This window comes from Astatotilapia calliptera, chromosome 3, assembly GCF_900246225.1.
Source record: "Astatotilapia calliptera chromosome 3, fAstCal1.2, whole genome shotgun sequence".
NCBI lineage: Eukaryota > Metazoa > Chordata > Actinopteri > Cichliformes > Cichlidae > Astatotilapia > Astatotilapia calliptera.
Window position 1 is genome coordinate 46,826,763 of NC_039304.1, and position 19,322 is coordinate 46,846,084.

General features: G+C 41.2%; 1 protein-coding gene and 1 long non-coding RNA gene across 3 annotated transcripts; both read right to left on the bottom strand.

Moving 5' to 3' along the window:
* Window positions 1–8,784: 8,784 nt before the first annotated feature.
* On the bottom strand, window positions 8,785–12,042 carry LOC113011272 (uncharacterized). 2 transcript variants are annotated; one of them, XR_003270506.1, is made up of 4 exons: window positions 11,920–12,042; window positions 10,510–10,599; window positions 9,016–9,103; window positions 8,785–8,802 (listed from the first exon to the last, which is right to left on the bottom strand). It is a non-coding gene; the product is annotated as an uncharacterized LOC113011272 (long non-coding RNA). The 2 variants fall into 2 exon arrangements; XR_003270505.1 differs by having other exon boundaries at window positions 10,510–10,602.
* Window positions 12,043–12,168: 126 nt separating this feature from the next.
* Window positions 12,169–12,794, bottom strand: LOC113015093 (Fc receptor-like B; the record flags this gene model as incomplete). The annotated part of the gene is made up of 3 exons (XM_026157019.1): window positions 12,788–12,794; window positions 12,475–12,696; window positions 12,169–12,395 (listed from the first exon to the last, which is right to left on the bottom strand). Coding segments are annotated over exons 1-3 (456 nt in total), but the record flags the coding sequence as incomplete, so codon positions are not given.
* Between the last annotated feature and the right edge of the window lie 6,528 nt (window positions 12,795–19,322).

Sequence of the window (19,322 nt, forward strand, 5' to 3'; positions counted from 1 at the left end):
ATTCATCTCCCAGGTTGGCTCTGCTCCACTCTACAGCTAAGATGTTGTTGTTTGTAGCTCGACATGGCAGAGTGATGTTCTGTCCAGACTCAGCTGTGATGGTTTTCTTGTCTGAAAGAGGAAAAAAGTACACATACACATTATTTTTTGCTATCATTGCAGTACAATACATTACAAACATAATACTTTGAGGCTAATATACAAAAACATATTTCTCTTATTGTTGATGAAGGTCTGTCAAGCAAAACCAGAACACCTACAAAGAGCAATTCTTTATGTTCTCTCCCTCTTTTTCACTGTTTTATTTTATTATCTATTTCTATCTTTCACTCTCTCTTTGACAGAGATTTAGATTTAGACCGTAATATATTCCTGCTGAGACCAAAGCCAAGAGGATGAAATATACACATTACAATGAAACCAATAGTTTGGAAAGTATTGGTAACATGTATTCCTCTTTATCTCAGAGGGAAACACCGTTTGGTTTATAAACCTCACCTGCAGAGACAAACACGAAGACACCGACAATCAGCAAAGTCGAGCAGAGCGACGCAGTTACAGGAAACATTTCCGTGTTTTTGTTTCTGCTGATCTGACTCTTAGTTTGTTCTAAAAGTCCGAGTCTGTTGGTATTTTCAGTGCATAATAGACCTTAAGATTAACACTTGACTGCACGAGGTTAAATTTAAGGTTTAAACAATGCTGAAAGTTTTGTCTTTCAGCCACTCGTTCAAATTCCACACTTCCGATGTGTCTTAGGGAAGTCGCGTTAAAGTGACGTTTGGTAGGTTGGACTGTAGGACGACCATAAAGTGCGTCATAAGAAAAGTGCTGAAATTTGTCTGTTATCTACCTGTGATGATCTACTTTGTTCTAAATCTCTGAGTCTGTTGGTTTTTTCAGTCAGCAAGAGAATATGACGTTAACACTACGTGAGATTAACCCTTTCACGCATAGTGGTTATTACAGCTATTCAAAGGCTGTTTTCAAATCTAAATAATATAATTGAAATAATAAATCTAAAGCAGGTCTGAGTGTTTAACAGGTTCAGTTCTTGAATGATCTCAGCAGAACAACACAAACATCACCTCTCTCATCATCAATCATCAGCTACATACTAAAGACCATCATCAGCCAAAGGACTTTAAAATGACGTCACTGTATAAAATGTAAATTGTACTATGGAGGAGGCAGCATTTAGCTGTAGCCTCCATAAAACCACAGAGAACTTTGTCCACCTTTGTACAAAATACTCAAATATGTCATTTTAAAACACTTACTTTTTTTCTGGAGGAAAATCCTCAAATTCTTTCCTGATCATTTTGATGGAAAAAATAAATATTCAAAATATTTAAAAAATGTAAAGAGCAAAAAGAAAAAGTACAATAAAATAAAATAAAAATAAATGGACCTCTGTACTAAACATCCAGAGAACAAACTGAGCTGTGCTTCCTTGTCAGCTGTTTTTAAACAGACACACCTCAGATCTGTGACATCAGCGCCCACAGCGTCACCTTAGCAACCACATTCCTCCACCTATCAGCTGTGAGTTCACATATTTTACAAACAAAAACAAATTCACAGCTGACTCTGAGCCCTCACAGTCAGCTGATCTTTCTGTCAAATAACTTAATGAAACCCTGAAATACTATAAATATTTCAGGTCCTTGAAGTACACACGGGTGGGGGCTGAAAACCCACTCCACCTGTCACAGTCTGAAGACAGAACGTGATTTCTGTTCAGTGTGTGAGGATCAGTATGATGTATAATAATGTGAGTAAACTTGAGCAGGTTCATGTCTGTGATGTAGAAACAGGAACAAGCAGAGGTGCTCTGGATGTTTGATCTGTGCTCTGATAATTCAGCGTATCACCATGTGGGACAGGAGACTGTCCAGCACAAGTTACAGCCTGTCAGAGTGTCGCTCACGACAAACAACAGATGCATCTGTTACTGTTTCTGTCTGCTTTTATTCTAAGCCCACCTTTTATTTCCTGTCCTGTTCTTGTTTTGTGCTCATGGAATTGATGGAAGATTGTGTCTCAGTATCCTGGTCAGACTGGTTCAGCAGTAGAATCATGTGTCTGTGTGTGAATCATATCAGATTTCCTCTTTGATGTTCAGCACATTCATCAGCTGTATTTGAACTCGGAGCTCCATTATTTTTCTGTTGTTTTGTTCTCGTCTCTTTTGGATGTAAAGTCATTTCAGAGCTTCACAAGTAACATACCTGTGGTTAGCTGTGCCAGTCTAACAGACTGAAAGAGTCTAAAGAGTTTAAAGAGTTTAATCCTCTTTGGCATGAATTAAAGTTTTTTAGAGAAAAAAATATTTCACTGTACTTTCTTGGAGTTTGGAGCTCCTGCTTTATATTTGAATCAATAAATTTGCAATAAATAAATGTGCAATGTGGCTCCCAAAATGTCACATTTTTCTAATTCAGAACTTTTATGAAAGAAACAACTAATTGATTGAAAATTGTAATTTTTTTAAACAAACATCACGTTGATTTTCATAGAAGTTTTTAATAAAATAAATTAAATGTATTTATTTAATGGTAATTATTTATTTAATTACCATTAAATAAATGGTAAATTGACTGTTTTTATAGAGCACTTTTATATTGTATTTGAGCATCAAAGCGCTTAATGCAACATGCCTCATTCACACAAGCACCTTTTATACATGTTTTCCATCTAACATTCACACTCTGAGAAACACTTCAGGAGCAACTTGAGTTCAGTATCTTGCCCAAGGATACTTTGGGATCAGGTGGGCACAGGTTGTGTGCAATATCATGCACGATGCAAGGGTCTGTATGTGTGACTTTGTTTGTCTCTGTGTTTTTGTGTGTCTGAATGTGTGAAACTTTATGAATCAGAGGTGGACATCACATTTCTGTTGTTTGACATTTGGAGTACCATTACATCCTGGGAGTTTACATCTCCCTCCATTCTGTCCTCCTATGACATGTTCTTGTGGTAATTTTCTGCAATTTGTATAGGCTTGTTTTAGTGCATGGTTTGATTGCTACATATCCCATCACTCAGTGCTCAGACATTACCAATAAGTTTGATGTGTCACATGGCCCTCTTCCTATTGAACAAACAAAAGTTGTATCCAAGATGGCCGACTTCTAAATGGCCACCATGGTCACCACCCATCTTGAGGAGTTTGCCCCCTCACATATACTAATGTGCCACAAACAGGACTTTAATATCACCAACCATTCCCATGTTATTACGGTGCATCCATATAAATGGCCCACCCTGTATATATTATGTATACATTTTATACCATTAGTCTTTCATAATAAAGCATTTTTGTATGAATTTATGGTCCATGTTAAGGACTATAATCACATATGAAAAGAAAAACAATGAATTTGTATAAAATTAAAAGTGAATTACTTTAATAGTTAGAAATCTTCTAAATTATCTTTGTGGACATTAATGAGACAGCATGACCACGATGTCAGACTGAAACAACCTCCACACCTTTCTGATGGAAAAACTTTTGAAACAAAAAATGTATATTTGTGATTTATTGGAGAAACATGAACTTGTAAACCAGGCTGATTCTATTTAACAGAAACAAACACTGTTTGGTTTTTAACAGTTCACCTGCAGACACAAACCCAAACACACCGACAAACAGCAACACTGATCAGAGCAAAGCAGACATTTCTCTGTTATCTGGTTGTGATAATCTACTTTGTTTGGAGTTGGTATGTCTAATCTGAGAATCTGAGTTTCATAAATCTAACTAAGATTAAATTCAAGGTTCAAATGAAGTCACTGATTACGAGAAGTAACTTTGAGCTACTTGTTTGACTTTCCCATAAGTGTTGAAGAAAGAGGAAGTAATAACGCTGTGCCATTGAGAGCATCCTCACTGGATGCATCACCACCTGGTATGGCAACAGCACCGCCTACAACTGCAAAGCTCTCCAGCGAGTAGTGCGGTGCTCTGAACGGATAATTGGAGGTGAGCTTCCCTCCCTCCAAGACATCTACAGGAAGCGCTGCCTGAGGAAAGCGGGGAGGATCATCAAGGACTCCAGTCACCCGAGCCATAAACTGTTCAGACTGCTTCCATCAGGAAGGAGGTTCTGCAGCATCCGGTCCCGTACCAGCAGACTGAGAGACAGCTTTTTCCATCAGGCCATCAGACTGCTGAACACGTCATAGACACCTCAGCTTCACTACTGAAACTTCAACACTATGCACTCCACACTGTATATAAATGCCACTTGTTTTGCACATATTCAACTCTGTATATTTTATATATTTTATTATTATTATTATTATTATTATTTTATTTTATTTTTTTACTATTTAATTTGTAAAAATGTGTATACACACACACACACACACACACACACACACACACACACGTAGGAAAATATTTAGTATACACATCCAGGAATGCATACACTATTATATATTGTACATATATTTATTAGTTTCAGGTTGGCCATTCTTGTATTTTGCTCGTTTGTGTTGTTGTGTTTGCACATCTCTGTTGCTTGTGGGGCTCGCACACAAGAATTTCACTCGCATGTGCTGTGCCAGTGTGCCTGCACATGTGATGTGACAATAAAAAGTGATTTGATTTGATTTGATTTTGATTAACTACACATAAATGTGTCATAATAAAAGAGGTGAATGATGGAGGAGGCAGCATTTAGCTGGAGCCTCCATAAAACCACAGCTGTTCCTGAGAACTTTGTCCACCTTTGATTGTCTTTCAGTTGTGTTGGAGCCACAGAGAGCAAATCTTTGTTCTTTATGGAGAACCAGTGAGGTTGTTTGGACTTTCCTATGAAACATCAGTGCATGCAGCTGCTGCAGCACTTCCTGGAAATCACATGACTGTGTTCAGAGTACAGGACGGTCCATGAGTCGTTTGGTACCGGGTTGCATGAGTTGAGGCTTGCAACTCTATAAACACAATAAACATAGTTTTTTATCGTTAACTTGGTTTCCCTGGGTCTTTTCTTGTGTTGTAGTTTTGTGTCTTTTTTTGAAAGAAATATTTACACATTACCATAGCGACCAGAAAACATTAAGGGGCAGAGAGGAGGATGTTACTCTCAGTGTTGTTGGCGCATTTCATGAGAATACTGCTAATAAAGTTACACAATTACACAGTGAATTTGCGTTTAGTATTATATTTACAAAATACCAGTTTTTGTCTTGGTCGTATCATTTTATTTTGTTGTATTTATTTGCCATACTTTCAACAAAAAAGGTTGGGGAACACTGATGTAGATTACAGAAAAGGCTGAAAAACATCATTTTTTAACACTTACTGTTGTTCTGAAGGATCACTGAAACCCTCAAACACTCTTCTGATCATCAGGATGGAAAAATGATCCACTTGAAAACAACAAGCCCTTCACCTCTGTCACGCCATAGCTTGTTCCTGCCCACTCATACAGATATTTGACAAACAAATAGGTTTTTTGTTAATCCTTTACACAATACAAAAAACATAGGAGAAAATGAAAGTTCAAAATATATATTAAAATTGAAAAGTTAAAAAAACATTGATCATAACTCCAGCAGGTCTGATCGCTCAAACAACATGAAGAAATAGTTTATGAAGGCAAAATGTAAATAAAACACTAAGTCTGTTTAAAACCAACAAACTTGACTCTGGTGTCGTCTGTCTCTGGCACATTGTTCCCTCATAACTTCATAACATATGAAATCTTCAAGGCTAAAACACACATGTCACTTTTACTAAATTAATACATTTTACAGCACCTACTGCAGCTGTCAATATCGAGAGACAAGATCTTTATCACAATATCATCTGTGAGGAATAGAAAGAAATGCAGATTAAAACAGTGCATTCTGGGGAAACTGGGAAGACTCATATGACCATGTGGGAAATGTGGCTGCTCAGCCAGTTTCAATTTAGAGTAAAAGAAAAAACAGCTGATGAGCATAGCTGGACTGGCCATCGGGCATCGGGCATTTGCCCGGTATGCCCGATGGCCATCTTGCCCTATGGGCTGATGGTGATTTTTCGTTTTTATGGGCCGATGGGTTTTTTTCCCATAACGACATAAACACTGAAAGGTGGTGGATTGGCCAGATGAAGGGAGATTTGTAAAAAGAACTCAGTTGTTTGGTGGTGGCTATTGCAGAGCTTCCACAGTTTCAGTAACATTAGCAAGTGGTGGAGGCCAGCAGATGCAACACGCTGGCAGGTGGATAACGGAAAGGCAGGAGGAGCAGAGACCCGAGGCGGTGAACTGAACTTCAGGTAAGAAGTTATGACTGCAGTCTATCTGGGTCAGATATAACCAAGTTTAGGTGGAGTTTATTTTCGTTATGCTGACTTTTTACAGTCAGTTACATTAACTTATAATAGCATTAACATTGAAAGGGGGGCACAAAGAAATACTTTTCTTTCTTATTCCCATTTAAAATATCTAGCTTTTAACAAATAATTATCTGAATCTTACAACAAACAGAATAGGGAGGATGGTGTGGGTTTACGTTTATTAGATTGATACATATACACCAACAAGACAGTGTACATCACTGTGACAACAGTGTTTGTTTTCATTCAAAGGCTTTATGGTTTTTCCTATAATACCTGGTGGACCGGTCTCTAGTCAAAATGCCCGGGCCGATTTTTTGTCCCAGTCCAGCCCTGATCTCAGCTGCAGTCAGTCCAGATAGATCACATAAAATCAAAAATATCACTCAAATAAGCCTCAGACTGTTTAACTTCATCAGACTTGAAGATGAAACAGATTTGTGACTGTTCCTGTAACAAGAAGACGGGGAGTGAAGAGTTGTTTTTAATCTGCTCTTAATCATCTCCTTTAGTCAGAGACTGAAACACCCTCACTGCAGATCATCCATCCCAACAGCAGTTAGACTCTATAACCTATAACTCCTCAATCCCGATTTCACAAGTCACTGGACATCCACGGTCACCACTTCCTGCATAATGCACCTTCTTTGTGTATGAACGTGTGCAGGTATATATGTATGTATATACATACATATGTGTGTGTGTGTGTGTGTGTGTGTGTGTGTGTGTGTGTGTGTGTGTGTGTGTGTGTGTGTGTGTGTGTGTGTGTGTGTGTAGATGTCTATACATAGGAATAGTAAAGAATGTGAGTTTTCACTGTTGAAAGGTCTGAAGGACTCTGTAAAGTCAGCTTTGTGTCTGTGGAGAGCCTTTGAAAAAGTCCTCACCTTCAAAATAAGTATTTGATATTCTGATTATTCATTGAGTCCTCAAGAGTGTTGATATAAAACAGGTGTGTGTGTGTGTTTGCGTGTGAGTCAGTATCCTGGTCAAACTGGTTCAGCAATGAGTGTTTGCTGATCATACAAATGGGCTCTGTTTTGTTTCATATCACATGATCATCATTGGTATGTGCAGCAAAAGTAAAAACACTCAAAGCTTCTTTCCTTCTCCATTTTTATTATTTTTATAAAAGTAGAGCTAAGATAGTTGCTTAGATGTTAACAAGGTGGTAATCTCAGGCTGTCTAATAGCGATAAAACCACATAAAAAATCTCGAAATGGAACATTATTATCTACGCAAACTTAGATTTTACTGACTTTAAAAATCTATATTTTGCAAACACTACTCATACAGAGTATGAGTAGTGTTTGCGCCCCCCGTGATCTTGAAAAGGATAAGCGGAAGTGAATGGATGGATGGAAAACTGCAGCTTCCTTGAATGTAAATGTTTAATATTCAAACACTGAAATGATGACAGAGACTGAGATATGACTTAAAGACATTAGGAAACATGAATAAAAAGCATAAGAGAAGAAATGTGGATAAAACTGTGACCAACAGGAACCATTAAATAGATTCCTTTCTTTGTGCTGACAGTGAGTGACCACCAGAGAAGAAGCCGTCTGTGGTCATCAAGCAGTCAGAAACCACTCTGGATATTAGTCACTGGAAATGAAACAGGAACAGTGCTGGATTCAGGGCTGTGGGAGGAAAGATGCTGAAATGCACCCCGTGGTGGATCGTAGAGACTCGAACTCAAAGACAAATGAAAAATAAATAAACATTAAACTTTTCCTTTATTTGTGTGATGTATATCTGATTCTAATATCTAACGTTAATGAACAGGGTTTGAATCAGATTTAAATAATTTCACTGTGAAAAACCATCAAACGCTGACGTTAAAGGAAATGTTAAGTGTTATGTGGAGAGCAAAATATTCATGTTTCATTGTAACAACACTGCCACCATGAGGTTAAAGTGAACAATGACAGCTGTGCAGACATGCTCTACTCACTGGAACACAATGATTTAGATGTATGAGTTTTATAAATGGCTGCATTGTGTATAACTGTGGATGAAGATTCCTTTACTTTCACTTGTATTCAGGTTAATCATGAAATAGTCAGTGGAATAAACATGACTGTACTCATGATTGGGCAGTAATACTTCTAATATGAACCTAAGAACAATTTCAACAGCACAGTGAAAATATTTAAAATGTGTTTAATATTTCTGTTGGAAAGGTTGTCAACAGTGTGTGAGAGCACCCTTGTGGCGAGAGAGCGTAATTGCACTATTGAGCACGTGGTCCAGAGCACAGAGGTTGAGCTTTATGTCATTCAGGCATTTGGTTTATTTATTTATTTTTTTTAAAGAAAAATGTGTTGCACCTTTGTTATAATTTTTTACTCTGGTCTGAGGTGCTGGGGGGACCAGTTAGAGACCAACAGCTGGACGTCAGTGGTTGGACTGGTGGACTACTTCAGTGAACAGTAGACGACGTCTGGCTCTGGTTTAAAGTCTGAACACAAACACACACAGTTCAAACAACAGGAAACATAATTACAAGCTTTGTAGTTTAATCAAGCCCTCCAATCTCCACCTCTCTGCATCACACTGAACTGAGTTCTGAGCTTGAGTGACGATGTGGTTTGATCAGCTTAGCTTAGCATGATGGATGAAAACAGCATGAGCAGCTAGCTTGTCTCTGTGCAAAGATAAAGAGCAGCTGTACCTGTTCTGTCATCTTGTTGTAATGGTTGTTTATCCATAACCGATGTCTTCAGCTCTCACTGCTAAGTAGACCACAGCCGAATAAATGTCTAAAAAAAAAAAAAAAAAAAACTTCAACAAACTGCAACTACACCAGTGCAGGTAAACATGGCAAAACATTTTTACTGTTTCTAATGTTCCATCACGAAACTACATGATGTGCCAGCCATTGCAAAGGTCAGGTTTTAGTGAAACCAGATTAATTTGAATCTATTCGACTGTTTTTGTGACTTCTCAGTGGAGTTTTTAGATTTTAGATTTTGTCTGTGTTGGACAGAGTACATCTTTCTTTCTGTACATCACATGTTACAGTAACCTGAGAACTGTGATGGATCATGAACAGGAGGAGCTACATGCCACTGATGTTCTGCTTTAAAAACCACAGCATCTTTGTACAGTTTTTTTTTCTCGTCTTAACACCTTTGCTGTGAAACACTGAGTGACCACAAAGAACTGTGGGGTGTTTCTGAGAAAGATGCAGGTGGACGACCACAAAGCTGCCATCTTTTTCCACTGCAGACTGACACTCTTCACCACAGAGCACAAAGCAAATACGTTCTCACAGCATGAACACTTTTATTAGACAAAACAGTAAAAACTGTGGCGAGAACATTCATGTGTTAGATGAACTGTAATCAACAACAGGAAGTTGCTGCTGATGGTTTTACATGAAGAACTTCAAAATAATAAACGATTGTGAACTTTTTAAAAAGACATCGTGTCCATTCATGTTTCTTTTATTTCTCATAGTGAAAATAAATTCATGAGCACCAAAAACCAGACAGCAGATACATGTCAGACTAATCAGAGCTTCTCTAAGCTCCTACTTTTCAATTACAACACTGATAATGTTCTGAGTTCACAACACACCTGACATCTGGACCCAAGGCTGAGTCATTAGTTAAAATAAAATCAAAGAGTCCCTAAAGAAAAATGCTGATCTGTCACATTTGAACCAAATTTCTATTAAATTTTTGACACAATTAAATAAATATTTGTTTCAGCTGTTGACTGACTCTTTTTGGGCCTAAGGGTACATCTTTCACCATCTTACAATGCTGTGATGGCAGCCATTCCCCAACTCTCTGTGAATGGTGATAATGGCCATTAATCAATTATTATTGATCAGTGGCTGTGACAATTTGCATATTAATGATCAAGGAACTGACCCCCCAGCCCATTGTTCCTTCTGTGGGCTGATTTCAGTCAATATGCAAATGTACTGTTTATAAGATTGAAACCTGCAGTCAGCTGAGACTGAAGAAGTCACCTGGATGAGTGACGAAACTTTTCTCCCACTGAAAACATTTTGTCCAGATGAGCAGAATCAACTTTTGGGGATTGCTTGTCAAAATTCTTTCCATAAATATATTTACTAAGAATATTTAAAGAATATTAAAGAACTCTCATGCGATGGTGATGAACTTCATAAAGAACAAAATAATAATAACACTACCTCGTCTTTCTTTGACAGATTGTTGTTGATAAACTGATATCTTGATGATGAGATGAGTGATGAGGTCATCTTCTCCACTTTCTCCTCGATCTGCTGAAACAATGAAAAACAATTCAGTAATATAATTTAAATCTTTAAACAGGGTTTTGACCCCCAAAAATCTCATAATTGTGCTATCTAACCAGATACTTACTCTCGTTTTTGTTACTGTGAGATTATTTTATTATCTTGTGCCATGTTATACCCCTAATTAAAGATTGTGAAATTATTATGTAGTTTTAGTTTGCATTATTCTCCTGACTTAGAAAAAGGTGATAACTATTACATTTATTAAACTGATTTGTATTATTATTGTATTGATTTGTATTACATTAGACTGCTGATTTATTGTAAATGGATGATATTGTTTAATGATGCATTATACTGATGAGGTATAAGAAATATTGTTTTCAGAGAATCATGGCCTTTTTTGACTGATTAGAAAAGAACAGAACACAGGAAGCCAAGGTCATAACTTAGGCTCACTGAGAGAGAGAAAGAATGTGGATGCTTAGGTATTATGACTTTGGAGGGGGGCTGAAGCTATAAGAATGTGAGAAACGCTCAGACACTTTGAGAGCAGGCGGACACCCTCCCGTGCTCTCCCCTCCGGATGGTTTATGCTCAAAAGTGTTGTATGGAATAATAAGAATTGTATGGAATAAAGAGATTTTTTGATTGAGCATTTATACACCGAGTGTTGTCCTTCCTTCAGCCCAAAGATCAAAAGAACTGAGAATTTAACATTACCTTGGCCTCCAGTGACACTGTGAGAAATCGTATAGTCATTTTTAACCAGGTTGTGTCCATCAATATTAATTTAAATTTCTTCCATTTCCATTTCCTCTCACAGTGATGGTGACATGCACTGAGTGTTTCCTTCTCCTTCACCTTTTTTTTTCCACTCGCTAAGTGTTTATATATTTCTCTACATTTAATTATTAGCCATTATTAGATTATTATTTGTCCTGTCTTCCTCCCCTCAAACCCTCACATGAGTCTCCCTGAGCCTTGTTTTGCTGCTTTTTGACTGTCACTAAAGCTCTGGTTCATGAGGGGAGGGGGGGGGGGGGGGTTATATGATTTTTTGTCTTTATTCCTTTTTTTTTTTTAACTATACAGCTTTTACCAAACATTAGAAAACACCTTGAGGCAACTGGTTTTGCAATTGAACTCAAGTGAATTGAATAAATTTAAGAAACTAGTCAGTGTAAACATAATGCCTGTGAACTTCTGCTGAAATTTAAAAAATGAACAATAATAAAAATTAAATATGTAAACAAATTTGTTACTGTGATCGTAATAAACGTTAATAAACTTTATTCTACTAAATAAACTCATACATGAAATATCAGGAAGTCTGAGTCTCACCTTCAGGTCTTGTGTGAACACATCGTCTCACCAGCAGAACCAGTAACACCAGTAGAACCAAAATACAGATTGATCCAACACATGACAACACAGAGAGAACAGCAGGAGAGGTGGATGTAGGTGGAGGTGTGGTGGTGTGTTCCCCTAAAGTAAAGCAAACACAGTCATTAAGTTGTCGTCACATTGTGAATGTTGAAAGCTGCAGAAACACAGACAGGTGAGTGTGTCACCTGTGACAGTGATCCAGCTGGATGGAGACTCTCCATGACCGCTGATGTCACACTTGTAGAGGCCTTCATCAGACCTGGAAACATGCTGGATGGTCATGTGACCTGTAGGCTGCTTCCTGATGAGGGAGCCATCTTTATAGAAAGCAGCTGGGAGGTTGGAGGGAGTGGTCTTTGTTTTACAGAGCAGAGTGACGTCATCTCCCTCCATCACAGGGAGGACAGGACTCTGCAGGATCACTGATCCACCTCAACACAGAGACAAACTACAGCATTTCATCCATTTACACACAGCTTCATCAACACTAACTCCACACACTCAGCTTACCAGTGACTGTCAGGTTAACCATGTTACTGATGGGACCCTCTCTGGACTCACACCAGTAAACTCCACTGTCTTGAGGTATCATCAAAGTGATGTTACAGGAAGAACCAGCTGGTTTTCCCCATGTGCTTCCACACTGAGTCCTCTGTCGTTTGCTTGTGTTTCTCCTCAGAGTCCATCCAGCAGAGCTGTCGTCCTCCTCACAGCTCAGAGACACAAAGTCACCTTTAAATAATTGAGAGCTGCTGGGACTCACAGTTAGACGAGCTGTGAGGGTCAAAATGAAAAATTGATCATTTCTTGTGTAGACTTTCACCTGCCATTTGAGAGTATCCATATTCAAGTTGGATTAAGGGTTTACGAGTTTCAGCTACCTAACGTCTGCCACCGTCTTTATTGAGTGACCAAAAAACTAACTAGACAATGATTTATTTATTCATTTCATGGGTAGGTATTGCAATTCCATTATGTCATTATCAGTTAAGTTATTATCAGTTAAAATATGAGGCCTTGAGTTGATTTGAGTTGTTGTGCTTGCATTTAGAAGATTTTGCTGTGGGCCAACAACATGCAGTTAAAGCAGCTCTCAATGCAGGTGAATCAAGACACCCTTCAGCTGCAGAAGGAAAAAACATAAAAACATCTGAGAAATTGCCTTCGTGAACTAGGCAATGCGAAAAGACCTGGATATCCATGGAAGACAACAGTGGTGAATGGCCGCATAATTTCAGTACTGATGAGAAACAATCCTTAGTAGCCAACTGAGGGAACAATGCATTTTCTACCATTCTCTTTATGTCTACCATTACAACTAAACTGCATGAAAGTAAATCCACAGGGTTCACTGAAAGGTGCAAGCCACTCATGAGCCTCAAGTATAGGAAGACTAGATTCAACTTTAGTAAATTAAAAAAAAATCATCTAAAAAAAGTTGTAAAAACGTACTTTAGACTGATGAAACCAAGATCAACCTCTACCATAATGATCCAAAGCGTAGTGTGATGGCTTGGGAGTGCATGGGTGACAGTGGCACTGGGAAACTAGTGTTTATTGATGATGTGACACAGGATTAACATTTATGGACCTCCTCATCCTTTATTTCATCAGTTTTATATGTGAGATCCATTGTGAAGCATGAACCCAATCAGGTCATATCAGTGAGCATTTGTCAGGTTTAAACTGTGACAGAAGAAGGTTACTGACCTCGGTTTGTTTTGCAGCTCAGCAGTGAGATCAGAACTAAAGAGAAATGACACTCAGGTTGATTTGAGGTGAATATAAAGAACAACTCCACACAAACAGCTGACAAACAAAGAAATGACATTGACACAGTGTTTTGAATTTTATTTTTGGATTTATGAGGTAGCTCACATTCTAGTGTTTTATTATTTAGTCATGAGTTTGAGTGCTTCTGAGTTTTGTGTCTATGTTTGCAGATCTTAGTTCCTTGTTTGCTGATGTTAATCTGAGTCTGGTCTCTGTGCATCTCCTGTGTTAAGTCAGTCTCGTCTCTTGTGTTAGTGTTTATTTCTTTATGCTTGTGTCTTATTGTGTTCAGTTTTTTCTTCCTCTTGTCTAGTAACTTAGCTTCGGTTCACCTGTGCCTCATTTTCACCAGCTGTGGCCTTTCTCTCTAATTGCCTCATGTTTTTATTTAAGCCCTCAGTTTTCTTCAGTTCCTGACCACCTGCAATCTGTGTGCTCTCCTGCTTGTCTGTTAGGCAGTTCAAGCACTCTTAATTCTTATTCTCATGTATATATCTCATGTATATCTCATGCACATATCTTTCTACGTAGCACTTTTAATTCTTATTCCTACTTTTATTTTTTCATGTCTATTTAAGTGCTATTTATGACACTATGTTTGCACTGAAGCACCGCAGCAATTTCCTAATGTTGTAAACCTGCTCAACATTTGGCAATAAACCCCTTTCTGATTCTGATTCTGATGTTAGTTTTTTCTCTCCCCAGTCAGCCAAAATTCCAATGATTATGTTTTGTTTAAAGAAAACATTTTCACATTTTCACATGAGTCTTTCTGCCCACTTCTGGATTTGGCTCATTTGGCTCACACTTTGCCTGTATCACAAACACACTAACCACTGCACCTCTCCGCTACCTGTGCTGTTAAAACTAATTTAAATAACATTTTTATAGTGTTTTAATCAACATTTCTGGAGGAACTTACTGACATAAGTATTTACAGAGAGTGGACTCAGCTTTTACTGTGATCATTATGTACATGCTGAGTATATACTTTACAAATTATCTACTACTTAAACGTATTCAAACAGTTTGGCATCTCCATCTGCTAGCCCAATTTTTATCTAAAAAGCAGCTCTTACTGTGGTCACTCATGTACACTGACTACTCCGAGTATATACAAATGTTCACTATAATAACCCAGTGAAGTCATGTGTCCACTGTGCAGCTGTGTTGATATAATGAGTGAATGATTTGATCTTTTCACTGCCTGCTGTGTTTCCTCGACTCCTGAGCAAAGATAAAGAGTCAGTTCAGACCTGCAGTTGGTCCTCGTGGTGTTTGAACTTGAATTCAGCTTGATTTGTTTTTCATGTCTTCTCCTCCATCATCAGTTATCAGGAGAGCAGACAGTCAAAGTACAAGAATTCAAACAAACACAGAGATTCTACTTACAGAGCAGACACAGCACAGATGTTTCCTTCATCGTCCTTCTCACTCATTTGAGCTTTTTTTCATTTCTGTCACTGACACCAAGTAAAGCCCGCCCTCTTCCTCTGAGCACCAGCTTTTCTATTGGTTCAAAGAAAGTCGTGAGGGGCTCACTTTTTTCTTTGTGATATGATGTTGCTTGAAAAAGTTATTTTGAAATCTAACTACAATCACACTATAATCCCTTTAAAAAAATTAACTATTGTTTTAATATGATCCAGTATTTTCTATAAACATCTTTATAAAAAAATCTGAGGAATAAGATGTCCTCTGTTCTCAGTGATCTGTAGATTGGTTGATAATCAGATCCTGGGGCTCGGTCACTCAGGCGCAGCTGGGGGCCGGCGGAGCTCACGGGCGCGTCACTGCAACTCCCCCTGACTTCTGCTCCGCGGCTGCTGGGCGAGCCCTCATCTGGGACTCTCCTCAGCTCTTACTGGAACAGTGGCGCGGCTGCCCCTCTGTTGGTCTTCCATGGTCTCTTGTATTCTGGGGGCCTCTGGATGTCTGGAGTTTTGATCTCCTCCATACCCGCTTCACACCCTGGAGGACGGGGCTGTGGCCCCCCCACACTCCCTAGCAGATCATTACATGGAGAAACCTTTGGAATGCAAGCATGCTGATCCACACAGGTATGCACACATGGGTATTCACAGACGCGGACTAAAGCTTTCTTGGCTGCTGCGTCAAAGCACATTGTGCACTGTCTATCTTGCGTGCTGCACAATATCGTTTATTATTTAGTAAATATTGATATCTATGACTAGCTAGTTTATTGTGATGGTGCTTTGTTTTCTCTATTATTATGTTGCTCTTTGTTGTTTGCTGTCTCCTCTGTTTGTTTTTTTTGTTTGTTTTTTTTTTTTCTCCATACAGGTGACCCAGGAGTTCTTTTTTTTCTCTCTCTTCCCCCCCCTTCTCACCGTCTCTTCTCCCCTTTGGTTTTCTTTCTTTCTCTCCCCCTCTTTCTCTGATTCATTCCCCCTGTCCTATTTATTAAAAAAAAAAAAAAGACAAAGGATGAACTGAAGCTCTGCCATCACGTAATGTCGCATACTGCTGTTTCTGATGTCATTTAAGAAAAAAAAAAAAGATAATCAGATCCATTTCCATGTAGTGGACGTCCCCCTCAGTGAGAGAGGCTGAAACACAGGAATCCAACCAGGGTCGCTGCTGTTATGGAGCTGAACTGGAGCCATTCAGACACCGAGGCCCTCTGAAAATATTTTAATTACAGGTGTCCAAAGACACACTGGTTTACTTTTTTACAGACATACAGTATGTCTTCCCCCAACTGTTAGCAGCACTTCAAATGAGCCATAATGCGCAAAGGGGCACAATTTGTCATGGCTATATCGAGACTCTCTCTCCACTCCATTATATATTCCATATGTATAGGGGTAACTCTGTAAGACACCCCGTGAGGAAACAGTGCAACCGAACCCAGAGTCAATGTATCAACGAACTATTTACAAATGTACGTATATCCACGCCACCCCGGCCAGGGCCTTGCCAGACGCAAGGCCGAGTCGGAGGCATCAGTCCGCAAGACTGGCCTGAACCGGCCCTGCAAGACGCAAATACTGCAACCGATCGGATGCTTTCGGTCAGCCTGCAATACGCCAGGCAGACCAGGGAACGACAGTTACCACCGATGGGCACCCAGCACCCGCTTCCCAAAGAGGGGCTGGCTGCCACGTTCAAGTGGTAAAACCACGTAAAAGTGGTGGCTGAGGACCACGTGGCGACCACACAAAATGAGGAGAGGGAGGCATCTGTCCACAAGGCCCAAAAAGTGGCCACCCCACGTGTTGAGTGTGCTCACACACCCGAGGGGAGAGGGATTGCTGCCAAGGAGTAAGCCTGGCGGATGGCCTCTACAGCCCAACGGGACAACTAGGACTTGGACAGGGGCCTGCCCAGGATCCTGGGATGGAACGAGACAAACAGTTGGTCCGTGGTCCGAATTGGCTGAGTACGTACAACGTACAGCACCAGTGCTTGTACGGGGCACAGGGGCCAGAGACGCTGCGCCTCCTCCCAGTCCAAACCTTCTGTGGGAGCTGACCGCAGCTCAACTGACTGGGGAAGGTGGAAATCCGAGAGGACTTACGGCAAGAAGGTAGGGTTTGGCCAGAGGACCACCCTCTGGCAGCCACCTGCAGCATTCACCATGGACCGACAGCGGAGCTCACTAATTTTTCTGGCGATGAAGAAAGGCGGTCTTGAGCAGCAGCCACTTCAACTCTGCTTTTTCCAGAGGCTCGAAGGGAGGGCGCTGGAGGGCATGAAGGACCAGGTCCAGATCCCGGGGGGAATGGGGACCCTGGCATATGATCTGGGCACCCCTCAAGAACCATGAAATCAAAGCAGTGTCGGTGTCGCTGAGTGCTGAGCGACCAAGACAAATAGCCTTAATCGCAGCCACCAGCCCACGCAGGGTAACAGCGACTCTGCCTGCCTCTAGCTGGGACTCCAACTGCAGCATTCAGGCCTATGAGGCGGAGACACAGGCCCCAGTTCACCCAAGAGTGGAGGCTGAAGTGGTCCAGGCACACCCTGAAGACCCGCTACCGTTCTGCTGTGAGGGACACTAAGCCCCTGACGGAGTCCAGGTACATGCCTAGAAAGGTAGTACTCTGAGGTGGTTCCAACCAGCACTTCTTGGGATTCAGGCAGAGCCCCAGAGCCTGAACATGGGAGACCAGAAGGGCAACATGGCTGCGGCACTGTTCTATTGAGGAGGCGCAGACCAGCCTGTCGTCCAAGATCCTGAGGCCCCGCAGCCTCATAGGAGCGAGGGCGGTGTGCACACACCTGGTGAAGGTTCGGAGTGCCAGGGAGATGCCAAAGAGGCGGGTGCGGAACTCGAAGATCTGCTCTCGAACCCGAATCTGAGGACCATCAACATCTTGCACTTCAGGGGCCAGAGATAACAATTGAGGCCCCTGTTGTCCAGAATGGGACAAAGACCCCCGTCCTGCTTGGCGACCAGTAAGTAGTGGGAGAAAACCCCCATTTTGCGGTCCCCAACGTCCACCTCCTGTATGGCCCCCTTTGTCAGAAGCATCACCAGTTCCTCCCGCAGCACCAGGGCCTGCTTCGGGTTGCTCACAGGGTTAAAGGTTGGGACATTATCTTACTGTCAACTGCAGGCGATAACCCTGGGTCATAGTGGAAACCACCCAAGGGTCCGCCCCCAGGGCTGACCAGGCCACCCTGCACTGCTCTGTGGATAGGGCTGGGTGGCCTGGCACCAAGAGATGTCAGGAGGGAGGGGTGGCTGGAGGACTGAGAGACTCCACATCCTCCCTGCCTGCCCTGGGCGTGACTGCCGCGTCTATGAAACCTACTAAGCAGTGCCGTGAGTCTCTGTAGCCTGCTGCAGGAGCCAGGCCGCACCTCGGTCGAACATGGCTGAAGAGTCAACCAACAGTCTCATAAGGCAGTCCCGGTCGTCCGACATGGAGCCAGGACTGAGACAGCCACAGGTGGCGGCGTACTACCCAGAATCAGCCTAAAGTGCAGCCCATAGCAGTGGCCTGCTCTTTCATAAGCGAGGCTAGTTGAGAGGAGGCAGACAGAAGCTCCCCTACGCCGTCTAGGTCCCCCAAACTAGCCTGCAACTGGCGGGCCAAGTGTCGTACACGAAGCAAAAAAAATGGCTGTCAAATTGGAGAGGCAGGCCTGCGTTACCATTGCCCTGTGCAACTTAGTCAACAGGACATCCCTCATTGTTAGGGCATGCAGGCCGCCCCAGGAGGGAGCCCGAAATGGCAACCAGAGGGTTCAGGGGCAGATCCACCAGGGGAAGGTGCCACAGTCAATCTGTTCTTGGCCATGCAGAGCAGCAAACCACTTACAGGCAGGGGACCAGTGATGCAGGGCTGTAGGGGATCAAACTGCCTGCATACCAGGTCCTGAAAATCAGGAAGCAGTGGCACCTGCAAGAGGTGGCGCTGAGGCTGTGTGGCATCATCAAACATAGAGGGTACTTAGACGGGTTATCCTTAAATCTAATGGGAGGTTGAGAGTGCCCATTGTACATGCATGGGGGGTGTGGCAGAGAAGTGTGTACATGTGGCAGCTCTCCTGTACAAAATTTACACTGCAGTGCGTCTACGAGGGAACATCACACATACAGATGTCCAGGCTTA